The sequence below is a fragment of the Vidua macroura genome, chromosome Z (genome assembly GCF_024509145.1).
Source record: "Vidua macroura isolate BioBank_ID:100142 chromosome Z, ASM2450914v1, whole genome shotgun sequence".
Taxonomy (NCBI): domain Eukaryota; kingdom Metazoa; phylum Chordata; class Aves; order Passeriformes; family Viduidae; genus Vidua; species Vidua macroura.
This window is the reverse complement of record NC_071611.1, coordinates 18,467,164-18,480,189: the sequence shown is the minus strand read 5'-3', so window position 1 is coordinate 18,480,189 and position 13,026 is coordinate 18,467,164. Positions and strand designations below refer to the sequence as shown.

At 37.4% G+C, this 13,026-nt stretch overlaps 1 protein-coding gene across 9 annotated transcripts in view; it reads left to right on the top strand.

Annotated features, from left to right (window-relative positions):
- The window catches only part of CCDC171 (coiled-coil domain containing 171), a 159,956-nt gene that overhangs the window by 23,744 nt on the left and 123,186 nt on the right, over window positions 1-13,026 (top strand). For all 9 annotated transcript variants that reach the window (XM_054004235.1, XM_054004233.1, XM_054004232.1 and 6 more), the window contains exons 7-8: window positions 7,030-7,122; window positions 8,413-8,573. In XM_054004235.1, coding sequence (XP_053860210.1) covers window positions 7,030-7,122; window positions 8,413-8,573 — 254 coding nt within the window. The remainder of the gene's footprint in view (window positions 1-7,029; window positions 7,123-8,412; window positions 8,574-13,026) is intronic.

Here is a 13,026-nt window from a genome sequence, read left to right as displayed (position 1 = left end):
CCATAGGAGGGAGAGCCACAAAGATGAGCAGGGGACTGGGACACCTGTCCTGTAAAGACCTACTGAGAGAGTTGGGACTGTTCAACCTGGAGGAGAGAAGGCTCTGGGGACACCTTATAGCAGCCTCCCAGTACCGAAAGGAACCTACAAAAAAGCTGGAGAAAGACTTTTTACACAGTCACGTAATGATAGGACAAGGGGGAATGGCTTTAAACTGAGAGTAGGTTTAGATTAGGTATTATGAAGAATTCCCCTACTATGAGGATGGTGAGGCACTGGAACTAGTAGACATTGTAGATGCTCCATCCCTGGCAGGGTTCAAGGCCAGGTTGGATGGAGCTTTGAGTGAGATGGCTTAGTGGAAGGTGATCTTTAGTGTTCTTTTGCACACAAACTATTTTATGATGATTCTATACTAATGGACTTCATCTCAGAGAGGAGCTTCCTCTTCATAATCTCCTGTGTCATGATACTAATGAAGTCCAGTTTGAAGACCGGTTGGTCTTATCTTACTTTCAGATCAAACTTGTTTCAATTGTGTTTTATGTAGCCCTCATGAGGAGTTAGCAACAAGTCACGTGAGTCTTTTTTCTATGTGCTTGTATAGAGTAACAGTGTCAGTTCATATAAAGGTCTTTACTTAATCTACTGGGCATGGGAGAGCATTTCAGATGGCTTCTCCAGCTGCAAGTCAGTAGCAGATTGGAATGGACCTGGACTTTATTCAAAGGCAGCCAAACTGTATGAGTTTAGCAGTCCTAGTTGTTTTTACCCTTTCTTTACCTGAAGTCAAGCATATGGCTTATCTTGTACCTCCCATGCTAGTGTAATTGTTTATCTGGTGTCATGCAAGTCAAACATGCTTAATCTGTCACATATATTTCTCTAGACCTTAAGTACAGGAAATATGTACTTAATAAGTGAGGGTTGTCCACATTGTCAGGCTGAAAGAACATTTACTTCAGTGGTTAAGAATTGTTTGTATTTAAGTAACTTTATAGTTATTAAAGGTTGTTTATTTTCTGGACAGGAGATGGCTCCACTTTACCATGATCAAGCGGTATCAGCTTTTCTAACACTAGGTGGAAGTGGTCAGCACATCTCCCATAGACGTGTTTAGACCCCCTGATTTGAGCTTTGAGCTGTAGGGAAATGCTTTTAAGTAGGAAAAATATCTGAGTCTGAATATGGAAACACACAAACAGAATGGTTGAATGGTATGAGGTACATGTGTGTCCTCTTCACTTAAAAATGTCTTGGCTGACCATTTTGCATAGTGGTTGGACCTAAACCTTTCATAAGTGTAAGTATTCTGATAAATGAAACATCTTGCAGAAGGGGTTTAAATAGAAGCAGAGAAGAGAAAAATTACTTCCATTACTGTATCTAAGCTTAGTAAGTGTTGCAAATGCATCTTTATCTTTTTCCCCCCTACTGTTTGCTTATCTGATAAAGGGTATTTTTTTATAAATGTGAATGTCTAACAGCAAATGTGGTGTTGAACAATGTGTCATGTAGGATCCTAAATTAAGGCTTTCAGTTTGGAATACACCAGTGCTCACAAATATTGCAGCACTTCAGGCAAGTGTAAGGGACAAAAAAGTGGAAGCCACAAAGGACAGTTTGGAATATGGTGTTGCAAACTGTAAGCTTAAAGAAAATGTCTCCACATTAGCATTGATATGCAATGTCACACTGAAGAAAGTTACTGAGCCTTAAGAGATTAAGCATAAAGCATGTTTGCCCACAAGTTTGAATGCTGGCATTGAATTTTTCTTAGTCACTTGTATTTACTGTTTCTCAAAAGTCAAAACTTTCTCTGTGCTATCATGGAAACTGATCCCAGCTATCTTTGTTCTTTGTGATAGATGAGCAATGCAATGATTGATTCTCACAATTAACAGACAAGTATCTGTATATAGGTTAAGAAAAGTTTTATAGATTTATAGTTATGTTTTACCCCCTTGCATTGTTATCAAGGGACAGCATGGGTTGGGACATTTGAGATGGTCGACTTGTCACTATGGTGACACTCACCACTGGACAGCAAAGAAAGGAGTTGATGGACAGAATTTTGGGAGAGGCAAAAGAGTTAAAAGGCAAAACCTCCATTTTGTGGGTGAGCACATGGGGAAAAATCCTTTGCTCCTGGCGTCGTAATATTTTTCTCTCTTCAGTCTTCTGTTGTATTTTTGATAAGGTTTAGTAAACCTTTCTAAATTTATGAAAAGTGTGCAACTATTTTTCACATTCTGTAAATTAAGGCTGAAATCAATCAGCTTGAATATCTAAGGAAATATCAGAAATTCCATGTGTTTGTGCCTGCTATCTTAAGTAAGATGTCTGCCTTCATATATCTTGTTAGGTGCACATGAAAGTAACAAGTGACTGAATCTTTTTGAATAACCAATGTTTTCTTTGTTGGATGAGCAAACACTTCATAATCAGTGGAAAACTTGCTTTTTGGTCCATCTTTGAGATGGATTTGGACCTGACAAGAAGCTTTCCATGTTAAACTAGTACGTATTCCCATTTGACTCCCAGATACAAGCCTATGATCTAGATATCTGTGGCTTGCAAGCTAACTCTAGATGGTTTTCACACAGCTTCTTTTTTGTAAGGCATTGTGTAAAATTTTCAGACGTGATTTAGTAAGGATACTGATTCTCACCTTTAATTTGATTGAAAGGGGTTTGCCTGTCTAACGGGTTTCTGATGCCAGTGACTTTCTGTTTGTCAGACAGGGAAACAAAACTCCTTCCTGTTTCTCTTTTTGGAACTTTTACCATGGTTTTACAGGTTAGATTCGCCCCTGACATTTTTCTTCTACTCATAGAATCAGTAATAGATTGTTCTCACTGGTGGAGTATGCAGCTTCTCACTGTGAAGGCAAGTGCATGTAGGTATCAGCAGAGCCTGTTTGAACCTCTATCAGCAAAATAGAATAGATTTTCTATATGGCATTTTGTTGCAGCTGTGTCCTTCCCAACTGAGTCTTCAAATGCATCTTCGAATACAGGTGCAAGTTCTATGGCTCATGTGCAGTTTGCTAGACTGAAATATGAAGATTCTTCTCCTTAGAGCAAATCTGAATTTCTTTCTATTAATAATTCTGTATTGATTAACCATGCTTAATTAGTAGTGGCTGGTTTGATGTCTTTCATGAAGTTTGGGGTTTTTTTCTGACTAATTTCTCAATTATTTGCTGGCATCTGACTTAGATTAAATTTGCTAGAGCTATGGTGAACCATAAGCTTCAGCAAGGTAGTCATAGAGCAGAGGAAAAAGAATATTCAGTACTCCACAGTCAGCATCTACATGACTTTGTCAATTCAAATCTGTAGCTTTTCTGCAGGCTTTTTTAAGCATTCAGTCTTCTGAGTATAGTATATAGACTAGTAAAATAAGATTAAGGTTTGCCTGAGTAATCTTCTGAGGCTTTTGGAAAGAACACTGTTCACTCTTCATCTTCAGCTTCTAATAATACAAAAAATTAGTGGTAGTTCTCTGACAGTGTCTTATCTTGAATAAAAAGATTTGTTTCTTTCCTTAGCTCTTTGTTTTTTGGAGTTACTGTGAACTAAGGTGAACAAGATTGTAAAAAAATCAAAATTGTAACAGACTTCTGAGGCAAAGCTTTAAAGAATCAAACTCTAGAAGAAGAGGAACTTCAAACGCAACAATAGGGCATTGCTGTGTTTAATTTTAGGAAGAAGTGCCAGTTTTGAAAAAGTCACTTCTTTTCATGCCTTTATATAGGGATATGAACTGTAAGATGATACTTATGTGTCAAAGTTCGATTTTTAGTTTTTAATACAGTTTTTCTGTGTATACTATCTTGAATCTATTTGAATGCTTTACATTGGATACCTGTCGGATATATCTGGCTCTTCTTTGATTATGAAGATCATAATTCTTTTCCAGTAGGGTAGACACACTGTCCTGTTTGTGAAAAGGAGCTGTTTCTCTTATTTCAGAGTTCATCAGAGATGTCTGTGGCTGAAATGCTAATTTTTGCCAGTGTTTTTTTTTTTTTAATAAGCATGCTAATTCTACAAGTTAATTCTTCAGTGACTTGTGGCAATGCAAAGACAACATCTACAAATGTTACTGTTTAAATGGAATTGCTCCTACTTCAGACATCAAAAGAGTGATATATTGGCACTTACCAATGTCTGCCTGCTCCTGCCTTCTTCACTTACTGTCCCAGCATTTTCTTAGGACTGAGGCTTCTATATTTTTGGGAGTTTGTGTTTGCTTTGGACAACATGGCTTGCATTTAGTGTCCATCATGTTAGCTCATGAAGACAGAATTTTCTTTTGAAGATCTATACAAAGAACTGATTCTTGTATATTCTGTTTGGGAGAATCTTGTTGCTTCAGTTTTTAATTCTTGCAGATGACATAATTCAAGCCATTATTTGTTATTTCAGTTTTATTTTTCATCTTGAGACTGAAAAAACCTAACAGTTTTAAAGGCTTCCATTTGAGAGGATAAGTTAACCATTTTAATGGTATTTTCTTCTCTGTTTTCAGCTGGAGCAAGGCTGTGATGAAGGCATAGTTAGGTGCTCAGGAAATAAAATAAGACTTAGAAGTCGAATTCTTTACAGAGCTTGTGAATTAGTATGTTGTGCCTGAAAACTTTACACTCAGAATCAGTTTTTTTATTTCACTGTTTTCTGCGAGAATAGACACTTAAGCCAGCCAAAGACAGAAAAGTGTTTTTGCTCTTTAGGGTATGCAGTGAAATAGTCTCAGTGAAGTTTCCATTTCTTCATTTAATTTTTTTAAAAAATAACATTTTCCACACTGAATGTTGTAATAAATACTTTCCTTACTGTTTCCTTTGTCTTCTGTTAAATTTAAAATAGAATTATTTTTAGACTTTTAAAATGTTTTAAAAAAGAAGTGAAATACATATAATTTGTATTTATTAATGACTTTTAATAGGCTGGCAGTATTTTTGAGTAAAACTATCCTATTAACAGATGTTCATCTGTGGGAGGATGCTAAGGAGTCCTTTGAAACTGAAGCAGGACATAGTTTACTAATTCTCTGTTAAGGGCAATGGGGATTAGGAGCTGATGTTTGGAAGGACTAATACCTAGAGAATATAAAGAATCAAGCTATTTGTCACAGATATTGAATGGGTAAGGTGGGAAGGGACCATGAGGGGGTCATCTGGTCCAACCTCCCTGCTCAAACAGGGTCATCCTAGAGCACATGGCACAGGTTTATGTCCAGGTGGTTCTTGAATGTCTTCAGTGAGGGAGACTCCACAATCTCTCTGTTCCATCTGTTCCAGTGCTCTGTCACTGCACAGTTAAGAATTTCTTCCTCATGTTCAGGTGGAGCTCCCTGTGTGTCAGTTTGTGCCCGCTGCTTTTTGTTCTATTGCTTGGCACCACCGAGCAGAGCCTGGATCCATCCACTGACACCCTCCCTTCAGATACCCACAGACATTGATGAGGACCCCTCTCAGTCATCTCTGCTCAAGGCTGAGCAGGCCCAGCTCCCTCAGCCTTTCCTCCCAAGAGAGATGCTCCTGTCCCCCCATCATCTTTGTCACCCTCTGCTGGACCAGCTCCAGCAGCTCTGTGTCTCTCTTGTCCTGAGGAGCCCAGAACTGCACACAGCACTCCAGATGTGCCTCACCAGGGCTGAGCAGAGGGCCAGGATCACCTTCCCCAACCTGCTGGCAATGCTGTTCCCAATGCATCCCAGGACACCATTGGCCTTCTTGGCCCCCAGGACACGCTGCTGGCTCATAGATGGCTTGTTGTCCACCAGAAACCCCAGGTCCTTCTCCACAGAACTGCTTTCCATCAGATCAGCTCCCAGCCTGTGCTGGTGCCTGGGGTTCTTCCTCTCCAAATGCAGGACCCTGCATTTGCCTTTGTTGAATTTCAGACAGTTCTTCTCTGTCCATCTCTCCACCCTGTCAAGGCCCTTCTGAAGGGCAGCACAGCCCTCTGGGGTATCGGCCGCTGCTCCCAGCTCTGTGTCATCAGTGAATTGCTGAGGAGGCACCTGCCCCTTCATCCATGTCACTGATGGAGAAGTTAAACAATACCAGGCCCACTCTTGAATCTGGGGGGTCACCACTTGTCACAGGCCTCCAACCAGACCCTGTGCCACTCATAACGATCCTCTGGGATCTGCCATTCAGACAGTTCTCAGTTCACCTCTCTGTCCCCTCATCCAGGACACACTTCCTGAGTTTGTCCACAGGATGTTGTTGAAGACAGTGTTGAAAGCCTTGCTTAAGCTAAACAATACCCATTGCTCTTCCCTCATCCATCCAGGTAGTTGTCCTATCATAGAAGGCAATCAGATTGTCCAAGCATGATTTCCCTTTGCTGAATCCATGCTGACTTCTCTGATCACTTTCTTGTTCTCCATGTTGATAGGGATGGTATCCAGAAGGAGGCACTCCATCACTTTTCCAGGGATTGAGGTGAGGCCTGACTGGCCAGTAGTCCCCTGAGTCCTTCTTACTCTTTTTGAAGACATTTTTAATTATGAGAATAATCTTAGCAGTATGAAAATATAGTAGCAGTGTGTGTGATTTTTTAAAAATTAAGTATGTTAAGCAGATAAATTTTTGAAGAATCTTCTCTGTGCATCATGTCTCATTTATGAAATTGTAGATGTTCTATTGATACCTCAATGTATTTCAGAACATACAACGTATAGTTATGTTGCCTCAAGTGAGCAAATAGTGGGGCAATAGGAAGAATATTTAACTTGGTTTATTTGCTTTCTGACCCTAGCTGATTATAAAAAATGCAGCAGTAACATAATACTACATCAATTTACTTAACTAAATAGAAAATATTAATTAAATAATCCATATATGTAAACAATGTTGTTATATGTGTTTCTTGGTATGAGTTGTCACAATTCCAAAGTAGTTCAGATATATCAGGTTGGTGTATGGAATCACAATATGCTTAATGAGTTGAATAAACCTGGTGTCATACTGTCTTCTCTCTGAACTTAAATATCCTCAAAATGTACTTTTAGGGAGCTGCAGTAAGAACAAAGAAACTGGAAGAAAACATTGAAGCAGAGAGAGCAGCACATTTAGCATCCAATTTCACTTCAGAGATCATCCAGGTAAACTTTTTGTTAAACATTTGATAGATGTTTACAGAAAAACAGTTGAGGAAGTTGTGAAGATATAATGCTCCAAAAATATGAAGAACACTTGCTCCAGTGAAAAACCTAAATAGATTTATTACAGTAAGGGTCAAAATCACATATATATATATATATATATATATATATATATATATATATATAGGCAGAAGAGTATCTGCTTTTCAGAGAACTTTAAAGTTATTAGAATAAATAATAAAATAAGATGTCATATTTGTAATATTTGTCATATTCCCATTACTATTTAAACAGTTATGGTAAAGGAAATGTTTCACAACAGTTTCACAACAGATATTTAAAGTACTGTTTAAATATCCTGCCCTGTATCTTCTGAATGGCTACTTAGAGCAATTTGGAGACAAAGTGCATACATCCAACGTGTCTACTCCAAAAATTATGATACTCGCAGTTACCAGTAAAGGTTGATTATATGAATAAATCCAGTATATATACTTGAACATTAATTTTTGGTATCTGTATCACACAGAGTTTATTTATCAGTAAAATAATTATGGTCTATTAAAAAAAAGTTCGAAAAAACTAAATGGTGATTTCTTAGTAATATCGTATTAGTTAACAAACTTGCTGGACTTCTGAAAGACTAAACAAAAAAGAAGGGAATTTGGTATCTTTTTTCCCTATTTTCTGAGTAACAAAAATAAGCATTGCCATTCTTCAGTCAGTTATTTTCTTATTTTCATGATCTTCTGTATGTACCTGCACGTAAATTTTAAAAGTGATAATTTAACTAGAAAAGATTTAGTTTGCTTAATTTCCTCTCTATTCTGCAACATACAAAAGAAGTTAGAGGATAACACTCCTTAAACTTAGAGGCTTGGGTTTTATGGATGAATAACTGATAAAGTCTTTTTCCTTGTTTATATACATGAACAAGCTAGAAGTGTGCTTTCTTCTGAGAGTAAGTATAGCCTTTATTGTTAGTCCCACACTTCATGAGTCTATTTAAAAACTAGAATTTCCCTGGAAAGCTTCAGTACTAATAAGAACTGAAAATGTTCAGACACCTCCAAATGAGAACAGAAGGTACTTTTCATTGTCATATCTATTTGTCTCTGGTTGAACTGTATGTATTCTTACATTTTTGCACGTGTTCAATGTTTTTTATATGTGTATATACTTTTATACTGAATTAATAGAATATACTCTACTGTAAAGCAGAACAGACCATAGAATATCATGTAAGTGTTTCCTAACTTCCTTTAATTGCTTTTTTATCACTTGGTGTAGTTAAGAATTCGAGAACTTGAAGAAGCTGTGCGTGTGGAAAAGGACAGACGAGAAGAAGCTCTTTCAGATTTAGAAATGATCAAGAAAGAGTTCAAAGGGTTGGAATGTGCATATGAGAGAGAAAAGCACAATGCCCAAGAGAACTTAGAGAAACTCAGTGTGTAAGTTGCCCTTTAAATTCATTGTAAAATGCCAGTAGACAGCTGGATTACCACTTACAGCTTACATTTATATAGTTTTCAATCAGTATAAAACAACTAATTCTGATGCAATTTCCCAAACCAACCTGAAGTTCAGAACCTGGTGTTCCATTAATAACAGGTCCATATCAGTAACAATATGGGTGGGTAAAGAAAATAACTGATCTGTTACCAATTATTTGCCAAAGCAAAAATGTTGGAAATTATACTTATGGCAGGGTCCTGTCTCCTTTGTATTTGGAAGGAGTTTAGGATAGCACATATGGCAAGGTTAGAACAGATTTTTTTCTTCTGTATATACTTACATGATTATGAAAATATTATTTTTTACTTCAGTGAGATAGATCAATCTTTAAGACTCTTTTGAGAAGTTGTGCATCATTTACAGTGGTGAATCTTCATTTTCAGCTTTTGAATGATTGTGGAAATTGTTGACTAGCTAGCGAAAGTAGAAGAAGGGATGAAGTGTATCACAGCAGATGAAATTACCTGGGATTCCTTTCCTGCTCAGCACAGTCTACTGTGTCCATGGTAACAGATGTTTTTTGGAAGAAAGGTTTTGCTATATATCCTGGGCAGATATAGGATACACTGTACTGAGTCTTTTTCCTTAACTGAATGAAGTTTTTATTGGGGTGAGAAAATACCAGGAAGAAGAATGGTGCTGGAAGACAGAGAACTGAGGAGTACATGAAATAAAGGATAGTAGTTTGTGAAATTTATGGAAGGAGGGGATTTAGAAGACCTGAAGTGGGTTGCACACAGTGGGGTTGTGGGGAGAGAGAGGTAGAATGGGTTGAAAAATACAGTTTGCATCTCTTAGTCAGGAATATGGGGGTCTATACATAAAAGTATTTGTGGTGACTTGCTCATACAAGCAGTAGAGGGGGAAAAAAGAAACTGGTTTCCCTACAAAAAAAGTATTTTGTGGGCCCAAGTGTTCCTACATTTATGCTTACAGTGATGTTTTTAGTAATATAGTTGAAACTTGTGCTGTATTGTAAACATCTTAAAGCTCTTTTGCGGCGGTTACCTGCTATGACCTCAAGCAGCCGAAAAGCTCCGACTAGCGCTGCCTTTGTGAGACTGTAGACTATAGCCACAATGTGAATGGGCGCTCCAGGGTTATGGTGTTTGCCTCCCCGACAGTGCTGAGCGCTCCAGCGTGGGTAAGCAGCTTTGGTAGCTTCACGCTGAGAGGAAGCGCAGGGACAAGAGAGGCACACTTTGCTTGTGGGCCTGAGAACATTTATTCCCTCATGTGTGGATGGAGCGAATTATGTTCAGCGTAATGCAAGGCGAAATGGTGACGGGACAAAGAAAGCATTGGGTTAAATAGGGGGCAGGCGGACAGGGGTGGAAACCCCCCTCGCCCAATAGGGACAGACAACAGGGGAGTGACATGGATTATAACAACCAACGGGAACATAACAGAGGTGGGTACAGTGTTCTGGGACAAATAGCAGTGCAGAGGTGGGGTGATTGATGCAGAACTTTCATGAAGACAACCCCTGACTGACAGAACCTTGTAAGGAGAAAACTGTATGAGGTGAGAAGATTGACATGTTTGAGTGACAAGAGCTCCTGTGGTAAACAACTTGGAGCAAATCATTGTGAGGGAAAATAGGGGTACAGAGAACCAACCTAACTAACATGAATAAAATCCCTAACTAAACCAACCCAACCTACAACACTCTTTATCAAAAAAAAGGTCAAAAGAGGCCTCATGTGCATTTAGGGAAACCAGAGTCACATTAAAAAGTGGAAACTTTTTTCTCAAAGAAAAAGATATAACTTTTATGATAAAAATTTGTGAAAAACATTATGATAGTAATCTAAAATTCTTCTTCAGGAAGACTGCAGTCTTCACAGCTGTAAAACTAAGTGTATTTCAAGATGCTCTACAGTTCTAAAATAACATCAGTTAATTAAACGGTAATCTCATCCTGCCTGGTTGTTTTTGCTGTGGGCATGGGTTCTCTGTCAGTAAATACATGACACTAAACTGATACTATGTTCTTTGCCTTTCCATGAAATGGGGAAGGCCTGGACCATTGATGTGACAATTTATTCAATTTTACTTGTTTTGTTTTAAAAAAGCTCCTTTGTGTGCAAACCGGCCTTTTTTTGAGGAGTGGTTGTTTGATCAGTAGTTTTGCATAACACGGGCTATTTTGTACCATCTGAGCTTTTCTTGTCTGTAACTTTTTATTCTTACAGAGCATATGGAGTTTGGTTCTTTTTTTCAATCTTGGTTTGGTTTTCTTAGTTTTTAATTTGGTGTAGTGGGTTTTTTATTTTTGCTATGGTGGGTTCCTATATTTGAGTGGTCCAGAAGATATAGAAAAATTAATGTTATGGAAGTTTTCTTGGAAGCAGTGTTCAAACACTTCCAGTGTTTTTTCTTGAACTATTTCTTCACTTGTTCCAAGACCTAATATTCCAAAGTTTGTCTTTGTATTGATGTTAGACCAGAAAATTAATCATCCTTAGTGAAACAGGGTTTTTTTAGTTTGGTTTTTTGAATAACTCTTGTTAAGCTATTGTAGTTTTCAGTCTAGAAAAATCTATCCTGTCTTGTCAACATGGCTGCCATAACCTGGCTTCCTGTTACCAGTCAGGGAGCTGTTAGTATGGCTGTGTTCTGGGAACCAATACATGTTAATAAAATATTAGCTAATTAGCAGCATTTTTAATGCAACTTAAACATCTGTTTAGGTATTTTCCAAATAATTAGAATTTTTTAAGCTTTACCACAAGATTTTTAAATTTTTGGATTAGTAAATTTGGTTAAAAACATGACCTTCTGTAAGTAGTGGCTTTCCAGTTAAGTCTCTGAGAATCTCTTAAAGGTATTTTTCTGAATTAGATTACTTGGACCAACATAACGATAATGGTTAGGCATCGAATTGTATTGTGCATTCAATAATGTTTTATTCCTTGTGAGAATCTTTTATCTAGATATATGAAGATATTTCTTTGAGCACTGAAGGGGTTTATGTCTAGGATATTTTTGATCTCCAAAAGTTACATATTTGAAAAATGTTATCATCAAAAAAGAAAAATAAGAGGTATTTTTAGAGAGTATATTTCTTTGTTTGGAATTACTGCAGGAAATACCTAAATAAGTATATTTTTTGTACTAAAGACTACGAAATGCAGTTTTTACAGATATGGTACCATTTGCCTTAAGAATTTCAATAGTAGCGCTTACAGAGAAGTAAATACTTGAATTACTAAAATGCAAGATGAACCTTAAAAAGTCTTCCATTTTTGACCGGAACTGGACAATTATGTTCAGTGTTTCTTTTTCAGGAAGGAAATTTTCCCTATCCTAGAGTTTTTTGGGATAAAATAGAATTTATGCCTGAGGCATCTGTTCTGTATCTTAATTGAATATGAGAATAAATGTTGTCTAATATCCAGACAGTACTTTTCACTGCTTGCAATCATGTGTTGATTCATGCAATTACTTCTAGCAGCTTCTGCCAGCTGAGTTTTTTGAAAGCAAATTGTGTTCTGTGATTTCAAAGAATGCAAGCCTTTCCATGAAAATTAAGACAGTTAAAACACAGGTAAAACAACTGGTGGTTTTTTTAAGAGATGTGGAAGAGACATAAACAGCCTATCCTCACAATTTTGTTAGGCCAGACACCAAAATTTCCAGACCTCTATTAAGATAAGTAGCGAAGGTCAAGCTTTTCCTGGGATGGACATCAATCTACTCAGTTCCCTTGAGGTAATTACATGGGGTGGGCAGGTACTGCCTCATCTATTTCCTGTCCCCTTTTTATTCTTTGAAGCATACAAGTGTCAGTAACATTGGTGAAAATCAGTGGTTGCTTTCACCGGACACCTTCTGAGAGAATACAACAGCCTTTGATCTACTTACCTTTGAAGGGTTTGGTCTTTGGACTTCAGACAATGTCAGGAGCTTGGCTTTTTTTTTAAGACCTAGTTTGGCATCCAAACATATTTTCTCTTTTTCTGGAGGACGTGCATGAGTTTTTCTTTAAGCCTTAGCCAAATGAAAGTCTTAGAGACTTTCATTTGTTGTGCTAGAGCACTTGTATGTCTCTTTAGCTGTAGGTAAATAATGCCAAAGTTAGAAGCTATATAATGGTGTAAGAATTTGTTTTCTCAGAAAAAAACATAGTTATAATAACTAAAACCAAGCAAACGGGCTTTTCTGGGTGGCATAATTTTTTATTTTCTTAGAAAAAATACAGTTGTAATAACCAAAACCAAGCTAACAGGCTTTTCTGGGTTGCATAATTTATTAATTAGCTCTGAACCCAGTAGCACTATGTAAATTGGAAGCAACATGGGATTTGGGTCTCTGTGTGAATTTACTTTTCCTGAAGAGTGAGAACATGACATAGAATAATTTGGAACTGCTTTTGCTGTGTTTCCG